Here is a 12,967-nt window from a genome sequence, read left to right on the forward strand (position 1 = left end):
TTAGAGAGTCTGGATTGAAAAATTATTAACAAATTATATGCACTTTAGAGTACATTTGCACACAGTGAGTTCAATACAAAGTACACACCTAAATAATGACTAAGGGGTAAGAGCAGCCATAAAGTCTCAGTTTCAATAGTTTGCATATTGCTTTCCTTTGTTGATATTGAGCGGCAACACAGTGGTACAGCTCTGGATAGGTAAACAGTGAACACCACATGCCAGATATCTGCAGAATTTGATGGGGTGTTGATTTCCTCTTCACACAAGGCCATGAAACAGTGAAAAACAGGTTGAAGCGCACCGCTGGTATTATTATTATTCTGGACCATCCATCTCATATACAGACACCGTAGTACCACCGCCCCCTCACGGGCAATCAGCACTGAACACCTGAGCGACAGTTAGTGACAGGGCGAACAGGCTCTTTCCCGTCAGGAACCGCTCTCCAGTCCCCCAGCCGGAAGTCTGGGGTGAAAGCGTCCTGAGCAGAGGGCATCCAAAAAAGCCCACCAGTACACAGCCCCATTCATGACTGCTTTACATGCATAACAGGGCGTCCGTGACATAAATGTGGCCCAGGTGTGATAAAAAGGTTGCTCGTTGCATATTAGTAATGCCGGGGTTGGAAACAGTCAGCATACAGCAAGAGTTGAGAAAAGTTTAACAGGCCTTTTGTTGAGAAGGTAGCCCAGTATATCGACTGAGCTGAGGATTGCTTGACATTTCATCTAAGGGCTGTTGTGACAAAGTGCGTTAGCAATCGACAATAATTAAACAATTCACCCTGTCCAACCACGCTTTAGAACATGTTCTTGTTTTTCATTTTAAGGTTTTACAACACCTAGATCCTCCGTGACAACAGAACCCTTTTAAATCTGCCATAATCAAAAGAAAACACACCCAAAACCCCTATACAAATGGACATGAAAGGATTCATTGATAAAAAAAGGTTAAAAAAAAAAGGTTTCAGCTTTCTTTAGTAAAGCATGGCATGGTTTGGTTATCCTTCATCGCAAAGGATTGTCCTTAGCGCAGTGCTGAAATAAGTTCCTCACTGAACTTTAAGATGGACATCAATCATCATCACTATGATGGAAGCTGATTATATGGGATGGAAATAAATGCTGCTGTTGATATTACCAAAGAAAGGTGTTCATCAGGGAGGCAACCATGTTTTCAGTAGCAATGCAAGAGACTGGCTGCCCATTGCTGACACTGATCTGGGAACATTTTTCTGACATCAAACAAGCCGGCTAGGAGGATTTTCTGTTAGAGGGTAAAAAGCCTAAAGAGCTATTATTCATTTTTCACTCCTTTGCCAAGAAACAAACGAGGAATTTCAACAACTACGTTTTTTGGAGGTTCCTCAAAGGGGATTTTTGGCTTCACTTATGCAATGTTCTGGCAGCAGTGCAAGAGGGCAGGCGTTGAACAAAGAGTCTGCACTAAATAAACCTAAGACAAAGAGTTGGTGTGAACTGTTGCACCAGGCTCCATTTCAATGCGCCTCTCACAAATGAAGGAAATTATTTTGGGTATGACGAGGTCCCGTTGATGGCTGGTCTATGAAAACCGAAATGACTCAGGCTCTATCCATACAGTCAACTTCCATTGGCCCTCGTTCTAATCTATCTGGGGTCAGGGGGGCTGGAATGGCCAATTTTAACTGAAAAGCACACAAGGGTACAAAGATCTGATTACCGATTGAACATGTGCAACAGCCGTGCATAGAAAACATCAACAATCACAAAGTTAGGCTGCATGAAGCGAATAAAGTGGTTACGGCATCATGTTTCCTGAAGTTCTTTAAGAGCACATGCACAATGGCATCTTATAAAGCCAAGTACTCAAGATAAAAATCAACTTCTACATTAGGGGATCATACAAATAAATGCTCAATGATACACATACAGGACAACTCCCTTTACTGCTAAGGGTAGAAAAATCACATCAGATGTCATGCTTCATCAAAACATTTCATTAAACATATATTTTGCCTCAGTAAACTACTCTACAAAATCATAGATTATCTAAGTTTGATAATGCTGATAGTGTCAGAAGAACAAAGAGGATAAAAGTGGTTTATGTCATGACTTGTACATGACTTCATTCCACTCTTGGTGAATGGTAAGACTACCTATGTCAAGATGTGGAGGGGATTGAAGCCAAATCCAAACAGTTCACTCCATAATATCTTATGAGTGCTCCCAGGACTTTTGAACAAGGCCCTCCTTTGGAGATTTTTGCCTTTTTTAAACACCTGTAACTGCCAGTTCCTGCAACATAGCACAACAAAATGGCCTTCTATGATAAAAAAAATAAAGGAAAAACTTTCATTTTTTAATAAAAAAAAAAAAATTACATTCCAGAAAGTGGCGCAGCACCTCTTACAAGCTTACATTCATTGGGGGAGAACCCTCGCTCCTATTACACGGGCTCTTCTGTGAAGGTTGAAATCTCTTCCACAGTTTTAAATAAAGGGGCTAGTTCTCCTGATACGTACCCAGATTTTTTTATTTCCTCCATCAGATTTTGGGGTGGAAGTTACATGACACATTCTATTCAAATCACTCTATTAAACGTCAACTAAAATGTAGATGAACTAGCTCATGTAATGATGAAAAAAAAATGTATTCTGCGATACAGTTCACGTGGGAATTCAAACAAGATCTCTCCATAGTGTTAAGCGCTGAAGTTTTGTTCAGGTTGAGCGAACACAGAAGAGTGTCAGGTACATTTTCACAGGAGAGGATGTTATCCTACCAACATGTAGGTATCACACAGAGAGCCCCTGTGGCAGCAGCTTCAAAGACCATCATGACTACTCATTCACCCACTGCAGTTTCTGAGCAGCTGTGTTCAAAAGGAATGGAACACAAAAGGCAAACAATATGCCACTGTTCCTCCACAGGTTGGCTTTACCAAGAGATCACAGAGAACAAGTAGACCAACTCTAGGTGTCGGGCCTAAGTCGTATTCAAGTCACAAACTGTCAGGTTAAGTAAATATCTAAGGAAATCAAAACCATGACAGTTTAAAATGATTGGCTATAAAAAAAAAAATAAGAGTCATACACGATATAGAAGCTTCAGGTAATTTATTGGGTAAACCAATGCTGGGCTATAACAATTACAGCCAACACCACCACAGAAGCAACTTAGATGATCAATTTGGTTAACTTTGTATTTTTGTTCATGCTCTTGCCCAACACATTGACTTGTCTTTTCCGTTTGCTTAAATTTAAATGGTCAAAAATGGTGTCCGTGTCACCAGCTGCTGCAGCATAGGCAGTTCCTCTGCATACAACTGCTGAATGCTTATTCACTTGTTTTGTGTGACGGTATCAGGCAAACATTGTCTGTAAGGTTCTTCTAGAAAGAAAGGTTAACATTTGTTTATTAGAAAATGTATCACCCCATCAGTATTAAACACATTCATTTAATATTGTTTTTCCATCGTTTTAGGGGAATCCTCAATAGGCTATATTAAAACTTCAATTCACAAAATGATAAACTTACATGGGCCATACAATGTTTTTCAGCCTTTGCATCACTGAAATACTGATCAAGGTAGTATGATATGGTTAATTAATGCCATTCTGCTGCTGTAATAAAATGGTATCACATTTGGGACACTGGCAGAGAAAAGATTGCAAACATTCATGTGGATAATGAAACTCAACCACTGTCCCAAATCTACAGCATACTATTATTACCTGAGAGGCTAAAGTGTTTGATGTTGATCAGTTACATTTAAGTATAGAAAACATTGAGAATACCTTCCTAATATTGTGTTGCGCACCCCCCCTTGCCCTCAGAACAGCCTCAATTCATTGGGGCATGGACTCAACTAGGTGTATAAAGCGTTCCAGAAATGCTGGCCCATGTTGACTCCAATGCTTCCCACAGTTGTGTCAAGTTGGCTGGATGTCCTTTGGGTGGTGGACCATTATTGATATAAAACCCAGCAGTGTTGCAGTTTTTGGCACAAACCAGTATGCCTGGCACCTACTATGCCCTGTTCAAAGGCACTTAAATATTTAGCCTTGCCAATTCACCCGCTGAATGGCACACATACACAATCCATGTCTCAATTGTCTCCGTTTGAAAAAAGGATTTAAGCCTAATCTCCTCCCCTTCATCTAAACTGATTGAAGTGGATTTAACAGGTGACCTCAGCTTTCACCTGGATTCACCTCATCAGTCTGTCATGCAAAGAGCAGGTGTTCTTACTGTTTTGTATTCTCCATGTATATTGATTAGTAAAACATGCTAATGTCTTGAATACCATTGCATTGATTATATTGATGACATGGTAACATCCCAACACTTTATTTATTTATATATATATATATATATATATATATATATATATATATATATCTATATATATATATATATATAAAATATATATAATATATAATATATATATGGTTTAGAATTCACATACTTTTGAAATGTCGGCTCCTTTTTACTTGTTTGTCCTTGTGTTGAGTTTGATTCTCTTAACTCGACACAAGGACAAACTTTTTTGCTTATCTAGTGCTTTGTTTGCTGCTGCCAAACTTGGTTTTGAAAGGTGTGTGGGATCTGTTGAAGCGCTCTGCTGGTCAGGGGCACTAGTCAGTTCATCAGTGAAGTCTTTAGACACTCTAGAGAATGGCAATGCGCTATGCCTACTTCTTCTAGTCAGAGTTTGTTTTGTATCATTGTCCTCGGAGGATGGACATCCCTTTGTATCCTGGTGTGGATGCGCATGTTGATCCAACATGCTGTTTACACTGCTGGTTTCTCTTACACTGGGCACCCCATGTGTTCTCTTTTTGGCACTGGCCGACTCAGACCCTGTGGTTTCACTCTTGCCCCTCTTCCTCTTCCCAGGGCTAGGTTGAGGCTCCAGTTCAAAGGGGATCTGAACCTTGGACTCTAAGGGCAAGCTGGGTAAAAGGCAGCTTCGTTGTCTCCTAGGGTTGTTAGCTGGAGAGAAGAAATCCACAAATACCCCATCATCATCGTCTGCACAGGAGGAGGCACGGAAGCCATTTGAGACAGTGCAAGATCTTTCTAAAGCAGGAAGCGAGGATTTTCTACATTCGCTTACTTTTGATTTCGGTGTGGTAATCTTTAGGGACGTTCGATGAGGCACACTGGGTTTTTTGGGTAAAATTTTTGAAGAACGGCGACTAGAAATCTCCAGATTAGTAGTTGGCTTACTTTCCGGAAGGGACTGTGGTGTTCTGCTTTTCCTGACAGGTGGTGTGACTTTTGCCATATTACTTCTGCTGGATACAAAACTGTTAAACGTAAACACTGAGTGCACACTCTTGCTACCCTCCGGGCAGTCATCCAGACAGGGACACTCTAAGGAGATGTGCTTTTTGATGACATTACATTTAATTGAGGTCCTCTTAGGATTTGCGTCTTGTTTACTCTCTTTAGCCGGTGAAATGGGCAAAAGACTTTGAACCAATGCATTTTGTCTGGGCAAATCACTGCACGTTGACTTCCAAGGTTTCTGAAAGTCTTTCTTGTGCTGTGGTTCACAGGTGGCTTTGTGTTGCTCCTCTCCATCAGTTGTATTTGAGCAAGAATATGCATTAAAATCCTGATCAAATTCTTCTTCTGCAGGAGAAAGATATGCCATTATGAGAAGAAAATATACTGATAAACTTCTAGCATGTTAAAATGGACACCGTCAACGCATTTTATGTACTTACCCAGGTTTTTCAAGAAAGAGTGGGATGGTGTATTCCCAAGAGAAGGCTTAAACTCAGGTGATAACCTAGATTGTCCCACCTGTGAAGCTGAGAAAATGCATTAACTAGAGTCAGCAAATATTTCTTAACTCAAATCGTTTAACACCCCAGCCCATGTTTTGCAGATGCTACACATACTACACATAAAACCATTGGCCAGTCACAAAACATACCTGCGGGGGATAGATTTTCCCTAGCTTCTCTCATCTCCTTCAGCCTCTGTGCCATGAAGTCACACCGTTTCATAGAAGGACTGTAAACTATTCCTTTCTCTTCGTCGATAATGTAAGGGGACACATCTGCTACTACACAGAAATATATTTACATATGAAACCACAACCACACAAAAAAGCATATTTATTTATATTAAATAAATAATATATTCTGAATATAATGTATGACGTGAGGAGAGATTCCTTACTAAAAGGTGATTTTGGTACTAGGTCTTCGATCATCTTGTCCAGTTTTTTCTTCATGCGCCTGTCATTCTCAGGCGTCCTCTCAGGGGTGTCTCTTGGCTGCATACAACGATGCTGTATAAAAAAATAACATAAAAGATAACTCATTTGGTTAAGAACACTTCAATAGACCCTTTCAATAAAAATAATCCCCAATGCCTAATCATTTAAAGAAATTAGGTAAATATGCAGCAATGGATGAATTGCAGAAAGCTAAGTAGTTAATGACAGTGATTAACTATTGCCCACTGGTATATAATGTCTTCCTGATAGTGAAACCCAAGAGAAGTTATGCACTGTGAATCCTTAAACCTAACTGAGAATTAAATTTGCCTACCACCTTTTTCTTGAGTGCTGAATTAACGTCATCATTTAATGCCGGATACAGCTCCTCATCAACATGTACACCATCATCTTTACATCTGCATTAATAAAACAAACAATATGAGTGACAGGGTAACAGGGGCAGAAGGTAGCCTACGGTTAAGAGCGTTGGGCCCTGAGCTGACTGGCACTTAACACACATTTTTGTTTTCACTGTTGCTACTCCCTTATTTGTCTATAGTCACTGTACCCCTACCTACATGTACAAATTACCTCGACTAACCTGTACACCCGCACATTGACTCGGTACCACCTGTATATAGCCTCAATATTGTTATTTTATTGAGTGACTTTAAATGTCTTTATATTTGGTTAAAAAAATCTTAAAAGTGCATTGTTTAAGGTCTACACCTGCTGTATTCTGCACGTGAAAGATCAAATTTGATTTGCTAATGTAAGTCGCTCTGGATAAGCGTGTGCTAAATGACTAAAATATAAACACAACATGTAAAGCGTTGGTCCCATGTTTCATGAGCTTAAAATATCCCTGAAATTTTCCATACGCACAAAAAGCTTATTTCGCTAAAATGTTATGCACAAATTTGTTCCTGTGGGAACATCTGAGACCAACCACCCAGACAGCTGATGAATATTTATGTCATCAATAAAGCCCGTGTGTGGAAAAACTGATTGGCTGGGCCTGACTACCAAGTGGGTGGGCCCCTGCCCTCCCAGGCCCAGTAATGGTTGGGCCTCTGCACAGTCATGTGAAATCCATAGATTAGGGCCTAATTAGTTGATTTCAATTGATTGATTTCATTATATGAACTGTAATTCAGTAAAATCATTGAAATGGTCACGTTAATATTTTGTTCAGTATAAATAAGAGCTCACAGCTATTTTATTTGTCAGTCAGTGACACCTTGTGGTTGATGAAAGAATTGCAAAAACAACAAAATGGTTACCGACTTATCACGCAGACCAATAGATATTGACGACTCATCGTTGTCATTGCTATGATGTTGCACTTTAAGGCCGAAAAGCATTTACACTGTAGTCTTGTGTAGCTCAGTTGGTAAAGCATGGCACTTGCAACACCAGGGTAGTGGGTTCAATTCCCACTGGGGACCAGTATATAAATGTATGCACTCACTACTGCGAGTCGCTCTGAATAAGAGCGTCTGCTAAATTAGGAAAATGGAAATGAAGCTTGAGGCTTACCTGGCCACCCAGAGGACAGACACAAGTCTCACACCAGTCTTCTTGGCTTTATTCCAGGTTGCTTGATGGCCATTTTTAAAGACTATATGTGTGACTTGTTTATTGAAGGTTTTAGATACCTGGAATGATACAGGTAAATATCACAATGTGAAATGTGTACATAGTAATAACCTTCCAAACTGCTTAAAGGAAAATACCACTCAAAAACAATGTTGGTGTGTTTTAATACAGTCCCCAAAATGGTTTGCATGTCAGCAGTCACATTTTCAAGATATAGAACTTAAAAAATAAAATAAAAAGCTGTCACAGTATGATGCATTTTGCATAATACCAAAAGACAGCGGATTTGAGTGGATTTTTTCCTTTAATAATGGTAGTTTTAAGAACCCCACAGGGTGTCATTAAAAACAAACATCTGTGTAGTTAGCCAATAGCTCTCGAAAACCCTTCTCCGTACATAGGGTTTTCAGCAGTTACATTCACCCACAGTTGGCTCCATGTGAACTACAATTCCAACAGTGTTTTAACGTTTAGACACATCAATAATCACTTTCAAACGTTTTTTCCCCCCCTAAACATATGCCCCTTATCTTTCATAAGAGCGAGAATGAATCTTCCAAATAAAAAAGATACACTTACTGTAGCAGTTTGGCACAGATCCACAAGCTGTGTCCCCTTCAGTTGACAAACGTGCTCTCTAGTTACGCTTACATACAGGTGTGCTAGATAGCTAATTAGCACAGCTGGCCACCTATGTCTAAACATGAGCTGTAACATGGAAATATATGGCCATGTGGGAACACTAACCCTATAAGATGTAATTTAACCTTTTACCCTCTCCTCCTCGCCAATATGAAAGATATAAAAACGTACCGTAAGCAATGCGTTTTAACATTCAGAATAAGAGTCTGGGATCTTAACAGAACTCCCCCAACCAGAATACACTATAGTTAATAGGCGCTAATGTAGTTAGCATCTATGAAAGGGTTAGTTATCCATGTACAAAAGGGTAACTCACCACACCTCCCATATCCTGCAGCTGCTGGATGAACGGTTTCGAGTAATTCTCTGTTTTACTTGATGACCACACGTCAACGTAGGCAACAACATCTAGAGAAATGATCAAACACCACCCCCCCCATCCTTTATTCAAAGACAAATGAGAAAATACAAGAAAAAGCTGTAGCTAGTTAGGCAAGCTATCCAAACCATGATGTTAGTTTACACATTTACCTTTCAGAATAGAAGCAGATTTAGGTGTACTGTTTGTGGTCATTTTAGTCTCTTACTGAAGGATTTCCCTACAAAATTGGAGAAAGAAGTAACCAAGTTCAATTTGAGGAATCAAAGTGCAGGCAGTTTGCTAGTGCAATGGGGAAGCATATTTGATGACATGTTACAAAAAGTTAGAAATCCATTTGTGTATTTGTCACATGCGCCAAATACAACAGGTGTAGAATTTACAGTGAAATGTTTGCTTATGAGCCCTTCTCAATAATGCAAAGTTTAAAAATAAAATAGTAACACAAGTGGAATAAAATAAAATACAACAATGGAGCACCAACCAGTACCATATCAAAGTGCAGAAGTAAGAGGTAGATATTTACATGATGGCAGGGTAAAGTGACTAGGCAGCAGGATTGAAAATAATAAGAGTAAAATAAAGAACAGAGCACCAGCAGCAAATGATGCGTAAAAGTGTGTGCGTGCATGAATGTGTTTGTGTTGTATCGGTCTGCATGTGTATATGAAGCTTAAGTGAATGTGTGGGGGTTGTGTGGTAGTGTATGGGTACCATTAATAAGCTGCAATGTGTAACTTTTTGGGGGACATGACCAAATTCACATCGAGGTGGTATAGATCTGCCATTCTCATTTAAAATCTAAGAAGCAGTAGATCTGTTCTATGTGCATTATTTATATGCTTACCTTTAAGTTATTTTTTCTCCTTTTACTTTCGGTTTTGTACACCAACTTAAGACAGCTGAAAATAAAATATTTTTGGTTATGTAAAATGTATTGCACAGCTGTTTAGATGGCACATTGTCTACACTATATAACCAGTTGCTTGTTTTGTCACAAACTAAAAATAGGCGAACAAATAACGTTAGAATTCTAGCAACCAGGAAATGGCGGAGAGATTTCTGCATAGCGCATCTTTAACTGACTATTTAAGTCTGGCTTGGGTGTAGAAGCTGTCTCGGGGCCTGTTGGTCCGAGAGCCGATGCTCCGGTACCGTTTAACGGACGGTAACTACACCCACTTGCAAACTCGTAACCATCTAGTTTAGCTAGGCAGCTAACTAGAACTACAAAAGTGTATGCATACTACTAGAAGCAAATTCACAAAACATTGGGTCCGAAGACATCTAGCAAAGTAGCTAACTTGTGAATGCAAATCGTACACGCTTTAATTTCCCTGCAAACTGTGACCATGACTATTTGCCATTGAGTAAGGAGTGCTAACTTTAGCTAGCTAGAACATTTCGTCTGAATTAAGATCATTTCAAACAGTAGGTACTGTCATTTTGCTACTAATTGTATAAAGTGCGTAATCTGTTGACTAAACTAACTGTGTGGTTAAAAAAAATAACGATATATATACACATTTTTCGCTACTTACAGTCAGGAGCTGGACAAATCCTTTCCAAAATCTTGACTTTCCGCGCGTGTATTTTTTTAGGACAAGGCTTGCTGGGAAGTAGATGACGTGTAATCTGTCATTGGTTGGTGAAAGTGTTGCCTCGTTTGTAGTTTTCCTGGTAATTGGCCTATTTGAAAACGACCTCGCGGATGAAAATGACACTTTTTTTTTTTTTTTAAATATATTTTTAAATTAATTTCAAATCAATACATAAAGCACATGAGGGAACACAAGCATACATAGATTACAAACAATAGACAATCGAGCTAGGGGGTACAATATCACATTACAATTACACAAGGACCTTAAGGGAAATGCATATACTTACAATTCTAACAGCTTTTTTGTTAGTAGAGCATTTAACTGTCTTAAAATACAGTTCAATTTATTTTTGTAGGGTACGAAAATGTGGTTTTCTGTTTGTAAATTTACATTGGTGTATATGAAATTTGGTCAAAAGAATAATGAAATTAATTACATAAAAATGATTCCGCTTATTTCTATTGTATGTAAAGAATCCAAACAGTACATCTCTCCACAATAGTGTAAAATCTTCATAAATGTGTTCAATTATAAACCTACTGATGTCTTGCCACAGTTTTCTTACATGCATACAATGCCAAAAAAGATGCACAACTGTTTCTGGGTGGTCATTACAAAAGGAGCAATTGGAGTTTATGTTTTCCTTAAACTTCTTCACATAGTGGTTGGCAGGATAATATTTATGAATAATTTTAAAGGAAACTTTTTTCCAACAGATATTATCAATAAATCCATTCCAATAAGGCATGACATAAGATACAACATCCTGCTGAAACAAGGTTCGTATCGCTCTGTTGTTGAATGGACCAAAAGAGAAACAAATCTTTCCTACTGATGAGTCAACAGGGTCAACAGAAGGTAGGCTCTGAGGGTCAGGTCTTTCCTACTGCTGAGTCAACAGGGTCAATAGAAGGTAGGCTCTGAGGGTCAGGTCTTTCCTACTGATGAGTCAACAGGGTCAACAGAAGGTAGGCTCTGAGGGTCAGGTCTTGACAGGTTCCTGAATAACATAGCAACACCTGAGGGAATGGCATCTAAAACAATTGCAAAATCTTTAGGTGTTACAGGGACCTTGTAAAGTGATAAGAATTCTTTAAAACTGAGTAAAAGACCCTCTGCATTTACCAGTTGGCTCACCAATAGGATATTATTTCGGAAACAATATTCTAAAAACAGAGAGGTATTTTTATACAATATATCCCGATTATTCCATATATAATATCTGTGTGGAAAAAAATTGAAATTGAAAATGACACACAGACAGGATGCCGCGCGGTGAACCACCGCTTCACATTCATTTCAATGGAAGGACAGTTTGAGGGGCGGTGCGAAGGTGGTATAGGACGCGGTGAAAAATATAAACTTACCCAACTTTATGCAAATCACCAGTGGCGACGGCTGGGGGATGACCAATCATATCGAGTGGTTCCTATGACGAATATGACGCTATGCGACCCGAGGTTGGAGACTTTCTTCAGCAAAGATGGCTGACAAGAAAGCTAGGATGGAAGCACATGTAAGTGATTATAACGTCATAACGAATCACTCAAGAAATGTACAGTTGACAGGAATATGTTAGTTAATGTAGAGACAAACGATTATGCATATATTTCTTTATCATAAAGTTAATTTACGAAAATCGCGATGTTGCCAGCTAGCTGACTAGCTAACATTAGCCAGCTAGCTGGCTAGCTTTATGGGTGTTGTGACATGAGTATGACATTGTAATTCTGATTGTTTAATGTTTTAGGGACTCCTGAAACAACCAGCAAACTAGGCTGTCGTCTTGTGAAACAGTGGCTTTAAAGAATCTAGCTAGCTAAAGCATTTACTGCAAATTGAATGTACAATTATGTAAGCTTGTCTTGCTGATATTTGCCATGCAATGCAGATAGGTTAAATAACGTGGCTAGCTAGCTATGTTCTTTCTTATTGTGCAGTGGAGAATAAAAATACCCGTGTGCCTATGGATGTATAGCTAGCTATGTAGCCGATCTGTGTATGGACCCAAACGTTTGGTATACATATTAGTTCAGAACCTAGCTTTGAACCTCAGCAATCATAGCCAGTTGTATCAACTTCAAAACAGTCTGAATGACATTAATGAAGCCTGCGGATTGAGTAGAATATAATATCACTTTTGTGTCAAGGATGCAAGTCGTATATACATGTAGTTATTACCATGCTTGAGATCCCCACATTGTAGCCTGTACATATCATGTACTCTACCTTGTCAAATAAAGGTGTAGTTCAGGTATGAATGTCTGAGATTATTTTTGTCATATCCAATACCAAGAGTATCACATTCCAGTCTTTGTACGATGCTGTGTCTGCATGTATGTATTACAATTGTACACTTCAACAGTGTTTACCAATCTTGGTCCTGGGAGATCAATGGTTACACACTGTAACTAATAGACTACAAACAGGATTTAACTAGTTAAAGGCTGATTTGTAATTCATATATAGAGAATTTAATATATAGAATTAAAAAAATAGAATTTTAAAAACCAGTACACTA

General features: G+C 38.9%; 1 protein-coding gene and 1 long non-coding RNA gene across 5 annotated transcripts; one reads left to right on the forward strand and one right to left on the reverse strand.

The window, feature by feature from the left end:
* Positions 1 to 3,085: 3,085 nt before the first annotated feature.
* Positions 3,086 to 10,489, reverse strand: LOC110499538 (uncharacterized). 4 transcript variants are annotated; one of them, XM_090213054.1, is made up of 10 exons: positions 10,384 to 10,489; positions 9,690 to 9,744; positions 8,995 to 9,062; positions 8,780 to 8,871; positions 7,762 to 7,880; positions 6,557 to 6,638; positions 6,180 to 6,291; positions 5,932 to 6,063; positions 5,720 to 5,806; positions 3,086 to 5,624 (listed from the first exon to the last, which is right to left on the reverse strand). In XM_090213054.1, the coding sequence occupies exons 3-10, from the start codon at positions 9,035 to 9,037 to the stop codon at positions 4,474 to 4,476; spliced, it is 1,818 nt and encodes a 605-aa protein (XP_090069180.1). In that variant the 5' UTR covers positions 9,038 to 9,062; positions 9,690 to 9,744; positions 10,384 to 10,489; the 3' UTR covers positions 3,086 to 4,473. The 4 variants fall into 4 exon arrangements, with proteins under 4 accessions (XP_090069180.1, XP_090069182.1, XP_090069181.1 ...); XM_090213056.1 differs by having other exon boundaries at positions 5,932 to 6,060; positions 10,384 to 10,482; XM_090213055.1 differs by having other exon boundaries at positions 5,932 to 6,060; positions 6,554 to 6,638; positions 10,384 to 10,482.
* A 1,344-nt stretch (positions 10,490 to 11,833) lies between these two features.
* LOC110499597 (uncharacterized) lies at positions 11,834 to 12,703 on the forward strand. The gene is made up of 2 exons (XR_002469988.3): positions 11,834 to 11,962; positions 12,197 to 12,703. It is a non-coding gene; the product is annotated as an uncharacterized LOC110499597 (long non-coding RNA).
* The last annotated feature ends 264 nt before the right edge of the window (positions 12,704 to 12,967 follow it).

This window comes from Oncorhynchus mykiss, chromosome 20 (assembly GCF_057628025.1).
Source record: "Oncorhynchus mykiss isolate SJ-2025 chromosome 20, ASM5762802v1, whole genome shotgun sequence".
NCBI lineage: Eukaryota > Metazoa > Chordata > Actinopteri > Salmoniformes > Salmonidae > Oncorhynchus > Oncorhynchus mykiss.